This window comes from Myotis daubentonii, chromosome 19 (assembly GCF_963259705.1).
Source record: "Myotis daubentonii chromosome 19, mMyoDau2.1, whole genome shotgun sequence".
NCBI classification, from domain to species: domain Eukaryota; kingdom Metazoa; phylum Chordata; class Mammalia; order Chiroptera; family Vespertilionidae; genus Myotis; species Myotis daubentonii.
In genome coordinates, this window is record NC_081858.1 from 21,051,071 (window position 1) to 21,070,401 (window position 19,331).

Consider the following 19,331-nt stretch of genomic DNA (forward strand, 5'->3'; position numbering starts at 1 on the left):
CTCTCATTCAACCAAGCCCCACCCCAGCACAAGCAGATCCTGCAGGGAAAGTCTCAACAAATGAACCAGCCTCAAATCCTCTGCTGCTCTCTTGTCTAGATTTTCTTTTTTAATCAAAAGAGGTTAGCACATAATTCCTAACTAAAAGGCAGTGCCATTTCTGCCAGCCCTAAAAATGTCTCAGACCATAATTCCTCTTATCTCATGACTGTGAACACTGCTTCCTGTTAATAAGGAGTTTTTAAAAGCCCTCCCTTGGGAAGATCAAATAAGATGGATTTAGCTCCTCCTCTCTGCACCTCAGCCTGGACCCCACCAGACCTGGACCCCACGCTGGCCAGGGCTGCTCCCCTCTCTGACTCCCTCTGAGCCAGCCATACAGGGAGCGCAGGAAGTGGGCCAAGGGCACAATCCCTTTTTAGACGCTGAAAGGAAGGGAAATGAGAATGACAACTAAACTGAACCCAAGGGCCAAATTTAGTGAAAGGCCCCAAAATGAACAAAAAGGCTTAGATAAGAGCTGCTGAGTTTCCCAGAGCAATTAGAAAGCCGGGAAGCACGTATCTCAGATGCTTTAAAACTTCACCTCCCATCCCCTGCTTTGGCCCGCGGTGTGTGGCATGGTCAGGTGCATTGGGGGAGCAGATGCATCCCTAGCCATCAGTCACCTGAGAGAGTCTTCCAGGCCCCCTGGATCCTCAGCCATGCCCAACCCTGACACACCAGGCGGCAAGGCTGGGCAGCTTGTCTGCCCCCTGCCTCCTTGCCTTGTGTAACTTCTCACATCTGGAGCGAGGCAATCCTCCCAATATTTTCAGCCTCACTTCCAAATATCTGACTCTATTGTTGCCAACAAGGTTCCTCTCAACTGTGCTGTCCTATTCCGTGCCTTGCCCTGGGGGATAGCGAAGACTTTTGCATGGTTCCTGGGCTGATTGCAACCAGTGGGGGAGTCAACTGCCCCCTCTGACAAATGATTTAAGCAGAATCCAAAAGCCCCTCAGGCCTCCAAGATTTCGAACCAACCACTGTGCTTGAATGTCCCAGCATCGTATTTTGAAGAGCATGAAACCCTTCAGATATGAGCACTTCATTGCTGCAGAGGCAGCCATACATTAGAAGAGACTGAGTCAGGTTAAGATGGAGAAAAACATTCAACTGATTATCTTAATCCTTAGTAGCCACCACGGTGTCTGTACTCAGCACATAAGACACGGCTCCTTAGGGCCAGGAGCTCACCATCTAACCACAGCCACACATGACTGGCAGGTCCACAGGGTGCGTCTGTTGGAAGTGAGATCTGCAGCAAGAGTTCCTGGAATTCAGGTGGGGGTAATTCTTGACCATGGGCAGGAAGCAGGATGCTGAGTGAAATGGGGAAGAGACAGGTACATTTTAAAGGTGCGTATGTGTATATGCGTGGGGGTCGGAGGAAGTAGGGGTGTTAGAAGGAGCAAGAGGCAGAGCAGATGAAATGCCACAGGTCGTGACTGAGGAGTGCCATGGAGCACGGTGACATCTTGCACCTATATCATGCCTTATCGCTCACAGAAAACTGCCATATACTTCATCTCACATGATGTCACAGTCTAGGAAGATATTGTTCCCACATGTTTGCAATTGAACCGAAGCACTCAAAACCATGCGGTTATTTAGTGGTAGAATAAAAATCAAACCCAGGTGTTCAGGCCCTGGGGCCCAGTGCCCTTCCTAGAATGCCAAGGCAGCCCGTGAATGGTAGGTACATACCTGCACGGAGGAGACACGTATGTGGGGTTAGGTCCCCTGGAGACCACCTTGCTCAGGTGCTCTGGGGCAGGAAAGGGCTTTAAGGCAGTGGGTCTCGACTCTGGCTCCACATGAAACACACAGGAAGGAGTTGTTAGATGCCCGCACCGGTGCCCACTCCAGAGCTTTCATTCCATTGGCAGGGAGCCCAGCAGCGACATATGCAGCCAGGCCAGCGGCGCCAAGAGCAAGGCCTTTGCACTTCCCCGAGTCCTCACTGGACTTCGGCAACTTAAACACTGAAATGCAAAGTCCCGCTCTGCTTTTGACTAACCTGTTGTCTAGTCTGAATTTTCGAATTTCTCCCAAAACAGAAGCCGCTGCTGGGGAGTGCGACATACAGAGACACACGCAGGCCGAGCACAGAAAGCTCGACGGCAAGATCCTGCTGCTCAGATTAGTCCCGGGCGGTAGGCAACCCTCAGATACTTGGTTCTGAAGGGATTAGCTCCGGCTCCTAATGACAATTGGGGGGCATTCTAGAGATATGAAAGCATAATCCCAGATCAGCAAAGCTGGATCGGCAAAACTGATTATCCCGCCACATGAAAAATTAAAACAACAACAGTATGTTCCATTTATTAGAACAACAACTGCTATTTCTGTCAGACCTCACACCCCTCAACATGTTCATGATGTGATCCCAGGGAGGAACGGAAGCCAGTGAGAGGAGACCAAGGCCCACGAGGAAGGCACATCTGACCATCATCTGTGCAACTGAGGTAGACACTGGCGGGCCACCCGGAGCATCCGGGCTCCTTTTCAACGTGGCGCTGATTCAGACACAGGACTCCACGGACTCGTCATAGCCAATCTCATGGGAAGGCACAGACCATTTCAATCCAACAGCAGATAATTGCAATGAAATGATTCCGGCCGAAAGGGCCCATTTGTAATAATGAATTCAAATCGGATTCATAGGAGCCATAACTCAGACATAGTGAATACCACCATTTCTATACCCTTTCTCTTCCAAGGAGGCAAGCTAACTCAATATTCAAATAATTATTTTTACTTCCCAAGTAGCCCTTTGAAGTAATTATGGGAAAGATAATATTGCCTCACTCATAGCAAATGAGTTCCACCCACGTGCAAAACTTCGGTGTCGTCTTGGACACAACACGTTCTAACATCCTTCAATGCAATCAAAGACCTATTGCATGAAAACCAATATCTCCAAGGAAGAAAATCATCCTTCTCTAAGCCAGGCAATTTCTCACAGGGAAATCCAATGAAGGACTCAGCACTCTCCATCACTTTGCTTTTCCTACTCTGTCTTTGGTCTCCAATGTGACTGTTCAAGATGGACACACAGGTTCGGATACTTTGATCCACCACAGCCACATTTGAAAAGACTTGCTGTGGCTGACGGGGTGGGAATCATTCAATGTGTTTTCAATACATTCTGAGCTTCTAATGCATTGGGAACACTAAATTCCCAAACACGTGCCTCCCCATGGAACATCTGTAAGGAGACTAGAGAGTGGCCATACTCAAGAATGCCGTTGCTTGAAAAGCACTGCCCGATACCGAGTAAAACATGGCCTTTATCTGGGGTTGAAGCCATGGCCTTCCAGAGACTGGGAGCAGGGCCTCCCCCTCTGAGTTCTGACAAATAAGTGCTTCTTCGAGATGGAAACACAGCTACTCACCAGCAAACCAGCGGAGCAGAGAGAACAAAAGGAGAGAGGTGGAGACACCCAGAAATCTACAGGAGATATTTATGTTGCTTTAAGAAGCATTGTGCTGGTAGTGAAATCAAAACTTAAGATATCAGGGAATGATAAAAAATAAAGTGATGAAGGCAAAAAAGAAGAAAGTAAATTATGATTCATTATTATTTTGCCTTTTGGGGGGAAAAAAGTAAACTTTTAAAATAGAGGCATCTCATAGAAATGAAGGAAGAAGGCAATAACAGAAAAGAACCCAAGGTAAAAAGGAAAAGGAAATGGATAGGAAGAGATTAAAATGTGGACAATGTGCTGGATTTCTGCACCTCAGGGCAAATTATACAGAGAGGAGAAGCAAAACCAACAGAAGACATGTGCTCACTTTTTAAAAAACAAAGCATGCAACCAGGTAACAGCAGTTATACTTGAGCATGGAAGGTTTTTTTGTGGTTTTTTTTTCCCCCTCTAAACAAAGCACACAAAAACAACTATTCAGCTCTTCCTTTTTTTCACTCCCATTCCCATTACCAAGCCCAGCTGCTAAACATCAGAATTGAAGATCATGAAAACAGGCCAGTAGCTAATAAAATAAAGAAAATAAATAAAGATAGATGGAAGCTGGCCCTCTGCTGGTGGAGAAGTCTTATTGCATCCTGGCCAGCAGAAAGTTCAAGTGTAACTTTTAGGGGAAGCAAGAGGGCAGAGGATTTTGGAAGTCAGCACTGAGGCCCAGGGAATGCTGGCCCTCTCTGTCCCCAGTAGTAGATGAGAAGATAAGAAGAGATGTGTGGCAGTGTCTACATCCCTCCGCACCTGGTAACAGTTACCAGCATTCCCTTGGTGAAGGTGCGTACACTGGTGCTGCTCTGAGCCCAGGAACTACTCATACCTTTGAGTCAACTGCAAATGCGCACCCCAAAAGCCATCTCGCAGGGAGCGGACTCCCAACGCTTTTGGGGGGGCGGCAATGAAGTAGGCAGATGGCACTCTACTCTGAGACAGGCTGAAGGATGCCCAGGGACCAGGAGGCCTGGCTCCAGCCTTTTCTTTTCTCTCTCAACCTGAGGCCCCTGAACTCCAGCAGCGAGGGTTCCTGGACCTATTCTCCAACTCAGAAGAAAATGTAGCTGAGAACCCCCCAAAGTGACAAGAATCCAACCTTGGCCCTTGGGCTTAGGGGGGGGGGAAATAGCTGTCACTCCAAAAGGCCTTTCGTTCCTTTCCCTGGGAGAGGCTTGTCCAGATGTAGTGAGAGTTCAACCAGGGGAGCCAAGGGAAGAACAGAAAGGACGCCCCACCCTCCTCCATTCCTCGGAGAAGCCAGGCCTTTTGGCTGCAGAGTCTGGGACAGGATGTTTTATTTCTCACTCGAACCATCAAAGTCCTAGGCAGGGCAAACACATTCACCCTGTGTACACTGCGAGCCCGAGTTAAGCTGGGACATCCCTGAATCTGTCTCCTAGGACCAGGGCTGCCTCATTAAAGGGATAAAAGATATCTGCTGAGCTGGTGGAAAGTTGTGGCTGCGTTTTTATTAAAGTCTCTGCCGCAGCAGGTCCAGTCCCCAAAGGTTCATATTCCGAGCATCTCCATCCCTCTGCCTGGGGCATGCAAGTGATTCTCTGTAACTCATTAAGGTAAAACAAAAAGCGTTCCGATTGTGCGTTTTGCACAAGAGTGATGTCCTTGCATAAAAGCTACCATGTTTCCTCTCCTGGTCCTGAGCCGGCAAAGATAAAACTGCCCTCATCATTTATAATTGGGGCCCAGGCGCACCACACAGGCTGACATGGATGGCTGAGTCTTGAGCGGCCTCCCAAGGGACCAAGAGGCCATGGCCCGGCACGAGCAGTTCCAGAGCCTGAGATTTTAGGTGTCTCACTGAGAGGGGCCATCAGCCCATCTTGAGCATGTCCTGCCTCATCACACACCTGCTGGCAGGTGAGACAGCCACCAGGCACCCAGCCTTCTTAGACTAATCCCCAGGGTGGCCATCCCAGGGCTTTCCATCCTCACCTTGGCGCCAAGGCAAAAGCGAATCTAGCCACGTCACAGACTCCTAACCAGGATGGGGTCCCAAGCATGGACCTCCGTGTTCACGCCTAAGATCCTGGACCAGAGAAGCTAGAGCAAACGACACACCTGTCCAGAAGGAGTGTCAGGTGACGCAGTGTGCAAGAGGGCGCCTCTTGAGCCTGCAGAGGTCCTCTCGCCTGTTCCTCCCAAGCCTTCCTCTCCCTGGCTCACCCTTCCTTCATATAATCACAGCCCAGAGGCTCAGACCCCGCCGAAGTGCAGCTCCCTACCTGAGGGTGGCGCTCTCGCCCTGCCGGACCGTCACGTTGTCCATAGCTTTGGGGAAGGTGGCATCTCCGCTGCGCACGGGCACTCCTGTGGGTACAAGGAACAGCAGCCTGAGAGACACGACCACGAGGCACTTCCAGGGCAGGAACAGGTACCCACAGACCCCCATCCTCGACAGCCACAACTTCCCCGAAGGCCAGCCGCAGCAGGGTCCTGGGGCCCCGCCCCACACGCCAGCGGGGCTCAGGCAGCGGCTTGGGGAGAGGCAGGGATGAGCGAGCCGGGCGCCGGGAGGGAGCAGGAGAAGCGAGTCCAGGCTCTCCGGAGTCTAGTGCTTCTTCTGCCTCAGCTCTCCAGCCTGGCAGAACCAGATGCCCCTCCTGCATCTAAAAAGCGCTTTCTTGACGCTCCCCTGGGAGGCGGGAGGCAGCCTGGAAGGGAGAGCAGGAAGGAAGGTGCGGGATGAAGGTCACAAATGGCTCTGCCTCTGCCTCTCTCTCCGAGATGCTACTTTACAATGCGGCTGGGCAGGTTCTGCAGAGGTCTGGCATCAAAAGTTTATAACCCAGAGAAGCCGGGCGAGCCTGGCAGAGAGGAGATGCCATAAAACGCTGCTGCCTTGGAGAGAGGAGAAAATGCTTGATTAGATCACACATGTGGGGAGCCGTATTGATCAACAACCCAAGTCTCCGATCTGGAACCCACAGGCGGGATAAAGTTCCACGCGGGGGCAGGAGGCGGGCTCCCGGGCGGGATCCTCCGAGCCCTGGACCCTGGATTTTCTCCCCGCAGCCCGGCTCGAACTGGCGGCCAGGGGCCCCGCGCTGCCAGCCCGCTGAGCATGCCCGGCGCAGACTCGGGCGCAGGGGAGCTGGGCGGGGCGGCACCCCCGCCTCCTCCAGGGGACGGCTCGCGATGCCACGTTCAGGAGCCACCCCCAGCCTCCACACGCCTTCCTCCCGGGAGCAGCCCCGAAGCCCAGGGCCCTACCGCCAGGTTGTCATGGCAGCAGCTCCATCACTGACCACCACTTTCTCAGGTGCCCGCGCTGCTGGCTGGCGGGTGCTGGGCGGGGGCGTGGGGCATGGGGCTGGGAGCAGGCGTCCACCTTAACCTCCGCGGCGCCACCTCCACGGGGGCAGCGAACCCAACAGGGATGAGGCGGACACTTGGCGGCGGCTCAACTATCCCCGACCCCCAGAGCCAGGGAGGGAAAGGAGTGCACTCCAGGCGGCTCAGCTGCTGGCAGGCAGGTGGAGCAGGGCTGCTGGGGAGGGGAGAGGAGGGGGGCGAGAGAGGGAGATGGGGAAGCTGCAAATAGGGAATGGATGCTAGCACCTTCCCTCCCCGGATGCCTTAGCAGAAGTTGCCAAACTCCAAGGAGAAGAGCTAAGTTTCCCAGGACAGGTGGCTGCACAGGTCCGGTGTGCACGTCCAGTGCTGGGCGGGCCCCTTCTCTGCCTGGTTGAGCCACAGACCACAGCAGAGCCCCCTGGGCCTGTACCAGGAGCTGGGAGACTCTTTCTGCCCTGATGGCTCACTTGGGAAGTGCCCATGGCCCTTGACTTGCTCCGTCTCCCAAACTGATGAATCTGAATCTCCTCACCACACAATACAAATAATCCTCATCCTATTCCATGCGAATTATTTGAGCATCTTATAAGAAAGGAGCAAGAGCTGGGGGAAAGACGGGTCCCAAAATGTATTAGGCTGATTTCCGACTTTCTATGGCATCATGACCATAACACGATGTGGAACGTGATGGCTTCGGGAGGGGACCTGGCAACAGCATTCTCAGAGGACAGACTATTACTCTTATTTCATATGGTAATCCCGTGGTTGTATCATCACTTAGTGGCTGCATCATAATTTAATGGCAACGATGCATTTGCGTTGCTGTATTCCTTCTCAAATCCTTTCGTTAAATTAGACAAGGCACTGAATAATTGTTACGATGAAGTGTAAGTGAAACATCCGTTTAAACTTTTATCATTTATGACTTCACTGGCTGGATGACTCCATGACAAATAAATGCTGCCCATCAGCCCTTGTAAAATGGTACCCACATACAGCTGTAGGTCTCCAGTTTTTAATTAGAGGATCGTACCTCCGGAAGAATACTTGTCACTAGCCGTGCCATATGCGTTTTATATGTTTATTATAGGGAAAACATCTCAGGCCTTTCCAGAAAGCAGATACTAATACAGGCGATGGGGCATGGCACGCAGCCACAGCTCCTGAGAGGAGACATGAGGCCGAGAGGGGAGGCTGGCACTCAGCAGCCAAACCGCTTATTTGGGATTTTAATGACACCCATCTTTCCTTAAGAGTTGAGTGGCCCTGAGTTTTCTGTACACACATTGCATCTAATCCTCTAAATTCTGAGATGCATTTGTCCATTATCACCAGACTGGAAAGGCTTTCTTGGTGCTTTTACCCAGTGGCCCGTGAGGTCCGAAAGGTTGGTGACTGCTGCTTTAACCTGTGTAAAGCTGGGAACGCAAGGCTGTGCTTAAGGTTTTCTTCCACTACAGAGTCCGCATCCTGACCATTGGGGGCCGGGCGTGATAGTTGGGGGGTGGGGCCTGGCTGCCATCCAAGTCACAGGGCTCCTGCCACTCACTCACAGGGGTCTCCTTTGACATTCTCTACTCATGCACCTGTCGGCTCTAGTGTTTCTCAGGAGAGGCAAACGGGGCAGCTGCTAAATACCAAGTCAGCTCATAAAGGATTGTTTGAGATGGAAAGGTTTATTGGGGAAGAGACCAAAGACGGACAGAACACGAGATTCCAGGTGGGGCGAGAAGAGCCGGGCAGGAAAAGATGAGAGGCAGAGACTGGTTATAGGAGGCATTGACTAGACCAGTGATGGCGAACCTCTGACACGCGTGTCAGAGGTGACACGCGAACTCATTTTTTTGGTTGATTTTTCTTTGTTAAATGGCATTTAAATATCGAAAATAAATATCAAAAATATAAGTCTTGGTTTACTATGGTTGCAAATATCAAAAAAATTCTATATGTGACACGGCACCAGAGTTAAGAGGGTTTTTCAAAATGCTGACACGCCGAGCTCAAAAGGTTCGCCATCACTGGACTAGACCTAATGATATGTAATAATCCCTGCTCTTGAGGAAAGGATGAACCACCGATCCTTTTTTTTTTCAGGGCCAGCTCTTCCCAACTAGAGATATCTGGAAGCCTATATCTCTCCTCTCTGGTAAGTTGGTTTCCTAGTTCAACATTTTCGAGTGAACATATGGGCTGAACTCAAGGGCTAGTAAATTAGAGAAATAACTGCAGAGGTCTCGTCATTATGTTAACCTATGTATTCTACAGTTTTGTGGGGGAGATTGTGTGCCTTTTAAAGGCATTATAAGGGACCAGTGCATTCATTTGTAGACTAGAAAGCCAAAAAATTGGAATGGAAAAGAGACAAAGGGGTGAAGTTCTCAATGAACACAGTAGTTTATATCAGGAGTTTTTCATGAAATGCTTAGCTGAGTACCACAATAGGGAGGCCCCCGTTAAACCCCTCCTGGACATATGACAACATATGTGAAGACAAATCAGATGAGGACAAATTAAAGTCCTAAGAATCTGGCTCTGAGGTTGGATCGTCTCTTCTGACCGACTCCTCAACCCTTCAGCTGTGTGGGGGGTACATTAGAATGCCCATCTCCCCTACCTCACAGGGTTGGAGGTATCTTGACGTGTTCCCAAGATTGCATTGTTAAGGTCTGGTAAGATGACAGACCCTGAGACAATGTCTTGGCAAAATAGTTTGTGACTTTGCCCTCCCAAGGGGTGGGAGCATGTCATGCCATGCAGAACCATGTGGGGAAGCACCAGGTGAGTGTGGACACAGAAGGACAGGGGAAGCGAGGCTCAGAGCCTTACTGTGCTTTCCACAGGAAGGAGCGGGTGGGCTGGGGTAGACAAGCTGGAGCAAGCTTGGGACTGGACTGTTGGAATAACTGTGGCTTGCTCGGGGCTGTAGGAATGGTCTCTAGGTTTCCAGTACCTGGCCCTGGGGGAGTTAGGGCAGGGGACATATTGGTGTGGTGTGTGACAGCTGGATAAAAGACTTGGGGATATTGGTTGGTTTGCATATGAAAGGGGTGCTGAAGGCAAATTGTTTGCTATCTGAGCATGGCAGTTTCTCCAAAATCTGCCCAACTAAGCATCACAAAATGCAGAAAATAAAAAAATAAAAAAAAAACATGGTTAATCGCAGGTGACAATTCATGAGGTACACACTTAACACAGTGGATGTTTTTAGTAATCATAAATTATGATTATATGGCATAACTCCCACTTTCTTTTGATAACAAATGGTGACATGTACAATAATATCAGTAAAACGATGTTGTTGCTCTATGTTTAAACTAGAGCTTTGATTCAAACCCACAGACATCTTGTTATTTAGGGCGATTTGTAATACAAAATGCGAGTTGCATCCAGTGCAATCACGTTGGAAAACTTCAAGCAGAGAGGTGACAGAATCTAACTGGTACAGTTTTGAAATTTCATTTTTGTTGTTGTATAAAGAATGTATCACGGGTGTACAGACTGGAAGCAGGAAGTAGAAGAGGGAATAAATGATGGTAGCAATGGTGATGGAGAAAAGTGGAGAGGTGAGGTGTGTAGTTTGAAAATACCATCGTGTTTAAGACTTCCTGAGAGTTTGGATGTGGGGGTTGAGGAAAAGGAAGGAATTGAGGATGATTCCTAAGTTGAATTGGTAACTGGGTGGTAGAATTTCCTGTGATAGGGATCACTCCAGAAGGGGTATGCTTATAGAGGCAGGGGTTGCAAGAGCGAATTCGCAGGCTGTCTGAAAGGGGCGTGTGTGTGTGTGTGTGTGTGTGTGTGTGTGTGTGTGTGTTATGAGAAACAGGGCGGGTCTTTCTCTGAATCTAGAGGTGACCCAACTTCAGAATTAGAAACCACCCAAGACTCAAAAGTGGTTACTAATGAGGTTTCATTGTACCCTGGAGGGGCTGCCCAGACGAGGGTGGCAACCGAAAATTCTGGATCCAACAGAAGGATCTGCATTTATCTAATGAAATTTGTATCCACTTGTAAAAGCAATTTCAAACTGTGTGTTATTCATAAACAAGGAAAACTTACAGCTTGTGTTTATCTGAGAGAAGGCTGTACCCAGCTGTTCGGCGTGTGCACGAGGCAGAATCATAAAGTGAAAATCCTGTGTGATGCATATGTAGATGACAGAAGCCTCCCTCCCTCCCTCAGTCAGCACCCAGCGGGTGAAGTGGCCCCGGGAGCACTGTGGCTTAGCCTGCGAATCCTCTCTGCGGGGCCCTCAGGACGGGGGGATGTAGTAAACTAAAGGTTTGCTAGTGAAGAGAGAAGCAAGGCTCAACTTGGCTCAGTCTTTAGGCTCAAGAACTTTCCCAGAATGGCAGCACATGCACGGACACAATACTTGGGATGAGACACAAGTAGTGTCCTCTTTAAAACCCCAAGCCATCCCAATAGAATAGCTGCTCACATGATCAGCTCTAGGTAAGAATGAGGGAAATCACCTCTCATTGTCTTTCTGCACTTTTGCAAACTGAGGCAAATATTTGGTAAACGGTTTTCCTAGTCCGCTGCTGGCATGAGGCCAGGCTTTGAAGCAGTTTAGTCTTGACCTGTTCCTCTTTCTGTCCCCGACCACATCGCATCCTTCCTAACACAGGACTCTACTCCGTGGACTAGTGGAAAGAACTGATATTGGGCGTGAATTAAAATTCATGCTTCGGGTCCCAGCTCTGCCTTATAAGATCTGCCAGCTTGGACACATCACTGATCCTCTCTAAGTTTGTATCTTCCCATCGGTAAACAGGGTTGATAAGAGCTTCTGCACAGGGTTGCTGTGAGAATTAAAGTGGACGATACATGTGGACGGACGATACATGTGGACGGATGATACATGTGGACGGACGATACATACGGACACTCCTCTCGCAGGGTCTGACAGAAGAGCAGTTGGTCTCTCTCTCTCTGCTGAAATAACTGAAATTTACCACAACAAACAAAGCAATAAAAATAACCCAGTGAGGGGCTGGGAGAAGGGGGGAGTAAGGAGCAGGGGGTAAATGGGACATATCTGTAATACTATCAACAATAAAATAATGTATATTAAAATAAAAAGTGAAAAAAATAATCCAGTGGACAAAACACACACACACACACACACACACAAAACTAAAAATAAAAACACCAACAAGAATAAGGCACATAAGATTTGCATTAAAGAAAGATCTGTATGAGGTATTTCCCAATACTCATAGAGGGATCTACTGAGAGCTATAGAATTCACTGGAAATGATTTCCACCCCTCATCTGACTGTTCAAAATGTGTGTGCATGCGTATGACTGCCTCTCTCCCATTAGAACTGCAACGCCCCGAGAGCAGGTGCTTGCTTTGTGCATCCCCAATTCCTGTCCTGCGGACTGGAGCCTGGTACAGAGAAACTCAGGCCTGTCCCCCTTAGCCCATGACGCGGACGGCAGAGGCTCCAGCTCCATCACACTGGGGACTCTGCGGACTACATCTCATTTCCTCGCTGGCCCCCATGCTCCCCAGCGGTGTGACATCACAAGGCATCAACTGTGTTCAGGCATCGCCTTCCAGCAAGGCAGGAGACTCCTGTCAAGGGAACCAGTTCCACAAACCACACAATAAAACCAGCCTCATTACTTCATAGTCACACTCCATATACTTCTACAAATCAAATAACAAAAAACATTATACTGAGACCTACAAGCCATAAAATGTGTTTTTTAAATGCTCGATGGCATTTATGACAGTCCCGCCCCTCCTGACAGGTGGAAAATGGACCAGTCCACCCAGAGAGCCAGGGTGTGGCTGAGAGAGGGCCCGGCAGGGTCAGCTGGCCCAACTCTGAATCTGGACCTGCCACTCAGGAGCAGGGACTTCAGAAAATGCACCAGACTTTTCTGAGCCCAAATGTCCTCAGTGGTTGGTTGGGCAACACTATACTTTTCCTCTCTTGGAAGAATTAAACAAGTTGGATGTCAGACACATTGCAGAGAGCTTGGCACACAGTAAATGCTCAATAAGTAACTGCTCAGACGCTGCTTTACCTGGGCCCTGCCCCTTCCCCTGCCTGCTAAAATGAACCTGCTCTCTCGATGTCAGAGAGGAACTGGGATTTGTGTTTTGTGTTGGTTACATAAAATCTTATTTCATTTGCCAAACGCTTTTTTCTATTGTACATTTATCTTGTTAACTACTTCAATCATTCTTTTTTTCTTTTTAAAAGAATATATTTTATTGGTTTTTTACAGAGAGGAAGGGAGAGGGATAGAGAGTTAGAAACATCGATGAGAGAGAAACATTGATCAGCTGCCTCCAGCATAACCCCTACCGGGGATATGCCTGCAACCAAGGTACATGCCCTTGACTGGAATCAAACCTGGGACCCTTCAGGACTCTATCTACTGAGCCAAACCAGTTGGGGCATCCTTTTTCTTTTTGTAAAGAAAGATTCTTTGAACATTTTCACAGTTTTCTGGGTCTGGGCATGCAAAGGGTATGATATATCGCCTGCCCACAAGGAGTGAATAGTCTAGTAGGGGAAATAAATCAGTAGTACCATATGACAAGATTTAAAATAAAAACATGCAAGGTTATGCAATATCTCAGAGCTGGGCCATCTACAGTAGATTGGGGTTCTTAGAAAGCTGCTCGAAGGAGGTTACTCCTAAATCCACTTTAAAGACCAGGCAGAATCACGCTGTTATTTGGTTTCTGATGTTGGCAACTGAGTGGCTGATATTACCAATCACAGAGAAATAGTAAGAATAACTGATACGGAGCAGAGGACATTACTTGACTAAATGAAAAATGTTGAACATAAGGTGATAGTGAAAAATCCAAGTATCAATTTCTGTTGACATTGGTTTGGTTAGTTTTTGAAAAAGAGACAATGTTCAGATTTACAGGTGTGGGAATCATTTCTGTGTCAGTGGGAGCTGAAGCCTGGATCCTAATGAAGTCACTCAGCAGGGGTGGTGTGAGAAGGAATTAAGTGCTAAGCGTGAATTCTGGGCAACACCAACATTTAGGGGTGAGTGGAGGAGCTCACAGAGGGTCCTGGGGAGTGGCCAGAAGGAAGATCAGGGACCAATAGCCTCGGAGAAACCAGGGAGGAGCCTAAGAAAAATGGTTAATAGCATCAAACACTAGGGGATTCAGGTAAGTGAACGAGGGCCAATCGGGCTCTTGGTCTGGCACAGTGGGCGACACCGGGAATTCTGGCAGGCAGGCAGCAGTGCCACTTAGGCGGCAGTGAGCTGAGCTGAGAGATGATGGACTCCGAGGAGGGAGAATGCAAATGTGGCCCAGACTTTCCAGCATGGCTTGGCCAGAATGAGCAAGGAGAAGGTGCAGGCTCTAACTGGACAAGATCTGAGTGTGAGGAGGCTAGTGCTGTGTTTTGTTTCATTTCATCTGCAGTGTGAAAGACTTGCATACTGATGTCTGGTCACTGAAAATGAGAGTTCCCTGGAGGTATCATAGACCTGCCTCTTCTAATCACAGTATTTTATACATGGCTGATTACAGTGGGGCCTTGACTTACGAGTTTAATTCGTTCTGTGACGGAGCTCGTAACTCAAATTACTCGTATGTCAAATCAACAGTGAACGAGTGAGACACGTGATGCTGGGCTGATGTTGTGGTGTTCACTGTGACGTTCGCTGCGCCAACTAGCAGTGGGGTATCTGAATCTGGCTCGTAACCCGAATTTTAGCTTGCAACTCAAAGCAAAAAATCGGCCGAGAGACGGCTCACATCTTGAAAAACTCGTTAGTCGGGACACTCATAAGTCAAGGCCCCACTGTATTACCAAATATGTGTAGGATGAATTGTTGCCTGTCCACAATGAGTTAATGGTCTAGGGAAAATAAATCACTAGTACCATAGGTCAATACTCAACCACTGAGCCACACCGGCTGGGCATTCCCGCTCAGGGATGGACCAATCAGCCAACATTTAAAAAAGAATAGCAGTGACCCTCATGTTCATTATCATGAGACTACTGTGGGCCCAACACTAGGGCACACACCTCATGGATACTATCCAATGTCATCCTTTTGACATTTCTATGAGATTAAGAAACCAATGCATAAGAAGAAACATTATTCCTACTGATTTCTAGAAATTCAACATAGAAAATGCTAAATAAACCTTTCTCTGTCTCCCTCTCAATTAACGGCTGTATGACCAGCAGCCATAATAGCATCCATAATAGCTTCAATACATATTTATTCAATTAATAATAAAAATATTTCTGTATCTTCTACCCATACTCTGCCATTTCACAGATATTATAGCTGTCCAAGAGTCACATACCGAATATTAGATAATCGAAGATATTTGTCCTCATGTGGACATTGGTTACGGTTTTGTTGATCCAAATTCAGCCTGGGGTGAAGAGGACGAATTAGAATGGTCCAGTTTGTATACTAAGAACTCCATGTCCATGTCTGACTGATGCTGGACCACACTGTTATTTATACAAGAGACTCATTGTGGGAGGAAAGCAGGTGGTGGTGCCACATGGCCAGCGGGTGATGTAGACAGGCCTCAGATATTAGTGCTCTAAGTAATAAACATAAGCACGTTGCTCAGAACATCGCTTCTGACTGACGTCCTCACCGGGGTGCATGGGAACCCAGCATGAAGAGTAAGCCTCTCAGAAACCATTCCATCACAGAGTCCAGGGGTATCCATTTATTCGTACATAGTCTCAACTCTCGCCAGCACTTGTGTTCTGGTCACATTTTTAAAAAAATATATTTGTTGTGTCTTTTGCTCAAACGTTTTGGGGTACGTTGGATTGGATAATCTCTAAAACCCTGCTAGCCTGTAAACAGCATCACAACCACCACACAGAGGCCTCTGAACAGCCTCTCTTAATCACCACGAATGCCCCCTCCCACCTTTTAACTTAGCACCAAAAATTTCTCCATGATCCCACATTTCTCTCTCACCTCCTCCCAGCTGCTCTAGCTCCTGATCACCTTGATGGATGGATGCAGTATGAAAGGCTCAAATGGAAAAACAAAAAAAAACAAAAACACAATAACAAAACCACCACCTCACTGGGCTAAACTGCCTGTAGTGGCTAGAAATGCAGTCCAGAGAACTAGAAATATATATATATATATATATATATATATATATATATATATATATATATATATATATATATATATACACACACATATATACAAAGATGTGGCCAAGAGAAAGCAGAAGAAAATGAAAGAAGGGATCATCACAGCAGAGAGACGGAGGATGCCTCCAAGCATTTGGTACTATTAGTTCTCCAGAGAAATTGAACCAATGGGACTTTACATTCTCTCCTCTCCTTTCTCTCTCTTTCTCCCTCCAGAGATATATTCTATATCTATACCCTCTATATATTTTATAGAGAGATATATTCTATGTATATATCATATATATGTATATATATATATATATATTTATAGATATATAATTATATAATATACACACACATATATAGTCAAACTTTAGTTCTGATGTCTCCCATCTCAACCAATTCAGCTCAACCAATTCAGCTCTCGACCAAGTTGTTCACAGAGAAATGTCTCGGTTGTCGAACAAAATTTTGATTCTTGTCCCAACAACCCTTTCATGCTGATATGATCAGTCACACATCTCTCAGGGGACAAAGGAGAGAATGTGCGAGTATGAATGAGTCAGTTTACCACTCAACCTCACATGGTTAATATCTCAGGAAATTGTACTGTGCATAAGTTTGTATTTTTTTGCTTTCATTGTTACGAATTATTATTAAATACATACAGTAGGGGTCACCATGGGTCCTAAGAAGGTTATCGATAGCAGCAAAGTGAACAGAAAAGTTTTGAGAACAACCATAGAGTTTCGACATGTTCTGCATATAAGAAAAGTTAAACAGGGAATCAATGGGCGTCTGGAATGGATTAATTCAATTTAAATTATTTCTAATGGAAAAAATGATTCCATTTTCAAATAAATTGTTTCACAAACAGGCTTATGAAAGGAATTAATTTTGCGAACCAAGGTTCCAATGTCTGTCTCTGTGTGTGTGTGTGTGTGTGTGTGTGTGTGTGTGTGTGTGTGTGGAGAGAGAGAGAGAGAGAGAGAGAGAGAGAGAGAGAGAGAGAGAGAGAGTGTTATTTTAAGGAACTGGCTGAAGGATGGTGGAGGCTGGCAAGATCAGAATTTGCAGGGAAGCCAGTAGGTTGGAGACCCAGAGAAGAATTAATGCTGCAGTTCAAACCTGAGGGCTGTCTTTTGCCATAATCCTCTTTTCTGGGGAGGTCAGTATTGTCTATTAAGGCCATCAACTGACTGAAAAGGCCCACCCACACAGCAGGCCATCTGCTCTACTCAGTCTACTAATTTAAATGTTAATCTCGTCTTTAAAAAAACACAAACAAAAAACTTCACAGAAACGTCTAGAATAATGACTTCACAGAAACATCTAGAATAATGTTTGACCAAATTCCTGAGTATGGTGTCCTAGCCAAGTTCACACACTAAATTAACGATCACATATCTCAGCTTCCCTTTGCAAAAACCCTCCTCAAAGGATTCAATCAAGTATTCCTTCAGGAACCTCATAGAGAAGGAAAGGGAGGGAAAAGCCCCTTGAGACCCTCCCCTAATAGTTTTAGGTTAGGCAAGTCAATGTCTAACTTCTCTTTGTCTAAAGACAAAGCCCAATTAGAGTTTAAAAAATTAAAATTGCAAAACACTTGGGAAGAGCTAGGCAGCGGTTCTCAACCTGTGGGTCGCAACCTCTTTGGGGCTTGAAGGACCCTTTCACAGGGGTCGCCTAAGATCATCGGAAAACACATATATAATTACATATTGTTTTTGTGATTAATCACTATGCTTTAATTATGTTCAATTTGTAACAATGAAATTGGGGGTCACCACAACATGAGGAACTGTATTAAAGGGTCGCGGCATTAGGAAGGTTGAGAACCACTGAGCCAGCGCTTCAGTGTAAATGGATTTTATGGGAAGTGCAAGCTGTTCCCTTGCAGTGGTGGGGGAGCAGGCCTTTGAGAACGAGGGGGAAATGGAGTTCAGCGAGGCCAAAATATTTTTGTTAAGAGTCATAAGTATGCACACGGCTTCAGTTTGTCTGGCTCTACTTTGGGCAAAAAAATCAGAATCTAAATACAATGAGATTCCTCGCAGGCACAGATGTGGAAGGGCCCCCTGGAATGTGGGGAGGTCGAAAGGAAATTGGGAGAAGGCACTTCAGGGCAAACCCTTGTCAGAGAGGGGGAAGTGAACCCAGCCGTGTCTCATCTCACACGTAGTGGTCTCAATGGTTCTTTCAACATGATATCAGGTGACTGTCTGTTTTGGGTCCCAGAATGGAACATCATCCAACAGACGCACTGCTACATGGCAAATCTCCAACCATCAATTAAGGAGTGCAAGTAGGCACACGGGTCTGAGGGCTCTGAAACTGAGCTTGAACACACCGTTTGGACCTCTTGACCGTCCTTCAGAAATGTTGAGCTATTAGGTGTAGAACACCAGAGAAAAGATTTAGATTCCGCTACTTCTACTGCTGCCAACAACAATAGAACTTACTGAAAGCATACAAGCATACAGCATACTAGATTCTGAGATAACTGATTTCTATGCATCTCTCTCTTAGCTTGCCCACGAATCCTTACTTTATAGTGAGAAAACTGAGGCTCAGGGAGGGTGACCTGGACAAGATCAGTGTCAGGAGGCAAGAGCTCCCCATAAGGCCCCAGTCCTTCCCTCCTTACCATGAGAATATCAGAAGTTCAGTGCATTTTGCATAGAGGAAGCCCCTTCATTAGTACACTGGACACCCCACGTGTGTGAGAAGCACAGGTTATGGTGAAGTGGGAGGTGGGGTGAGGTTGGAGCAGGCGATGCGATGGCAGAGGTCCCAGGAAGAGCAGAGAAGGAATGAACAGGGCCAGACGGAATCCCTGTCAAACCACAGGCTGCCGCTGAGAATAAGCAAGACTGTGAAAGAGCTGTGTCTTCTGCTCTATTTCCCACCGTCTCCCTCCCCCCCTCCATCTGTCTGCCTCTTCCCTCCTCTCTCTCCCTCCATCTCTTCTCCCCTTGCAGATCTTCATCTGCTAATTTCCACCCAACACGTTTATGAATTAATTCCAACACTTCTCTCTCTGTCAAGAGAGCCTGCTTTCTAGCGTCCCCCACCCGCTGGCGATGTGTGCCATCCTTCCCACAGACTGTTCTCCTGACAACTCGCAGACGCAGTTATTTGCTCTGACATCTCTGGGTGTGCAGTCGGCCCGTGTTCCCGAGGGTCTGCGGAGCAGGGAGACCAGGTTGCAGACGGGCAACCCCATCAGCAGCCGTGGGTGGGCTGAGGGAGGGATGAGGCTGTGGACACAGGCCTGTGGGAGCAGAAGCAGGGGGATACAACCTGGGTGCTGCTGGCTGCCAGCAGCCAAGGTCCCCAGATTCCAAAGTAGGGCAGGTGCAACTTTCCT

The 19,331-nt window shown here is 47.5% G+C and overlaps 1 protein-coding gene across 1 annotated transcript in view; it reads right to left on the reverse strand.

Annotated features, from left to right (window-relative positions):
* OPCML (opioid binding protein/cell adhesion molecule like) overlaps window positions 1-6,012 on the reverse strand; it is a 415,412-nt gene extending 409,400 nt beyond the window's left edge. The window contains exon 1 of the mRNA XM_059677241.1: window positions 5,765-6,012. Coding sequence (XP_059533224.1) covers window positions 5,765-5,931 — 167 coding nt within the window. The 5' untranslated portion in view covers window positions 5,932-6,012. The remainder of the gene's footprint in view (window positions 1-5,764) is intronic.
* Between the last annotated feature and the right edge of the window lie 13,319 nt (window positions 6,013-19,331).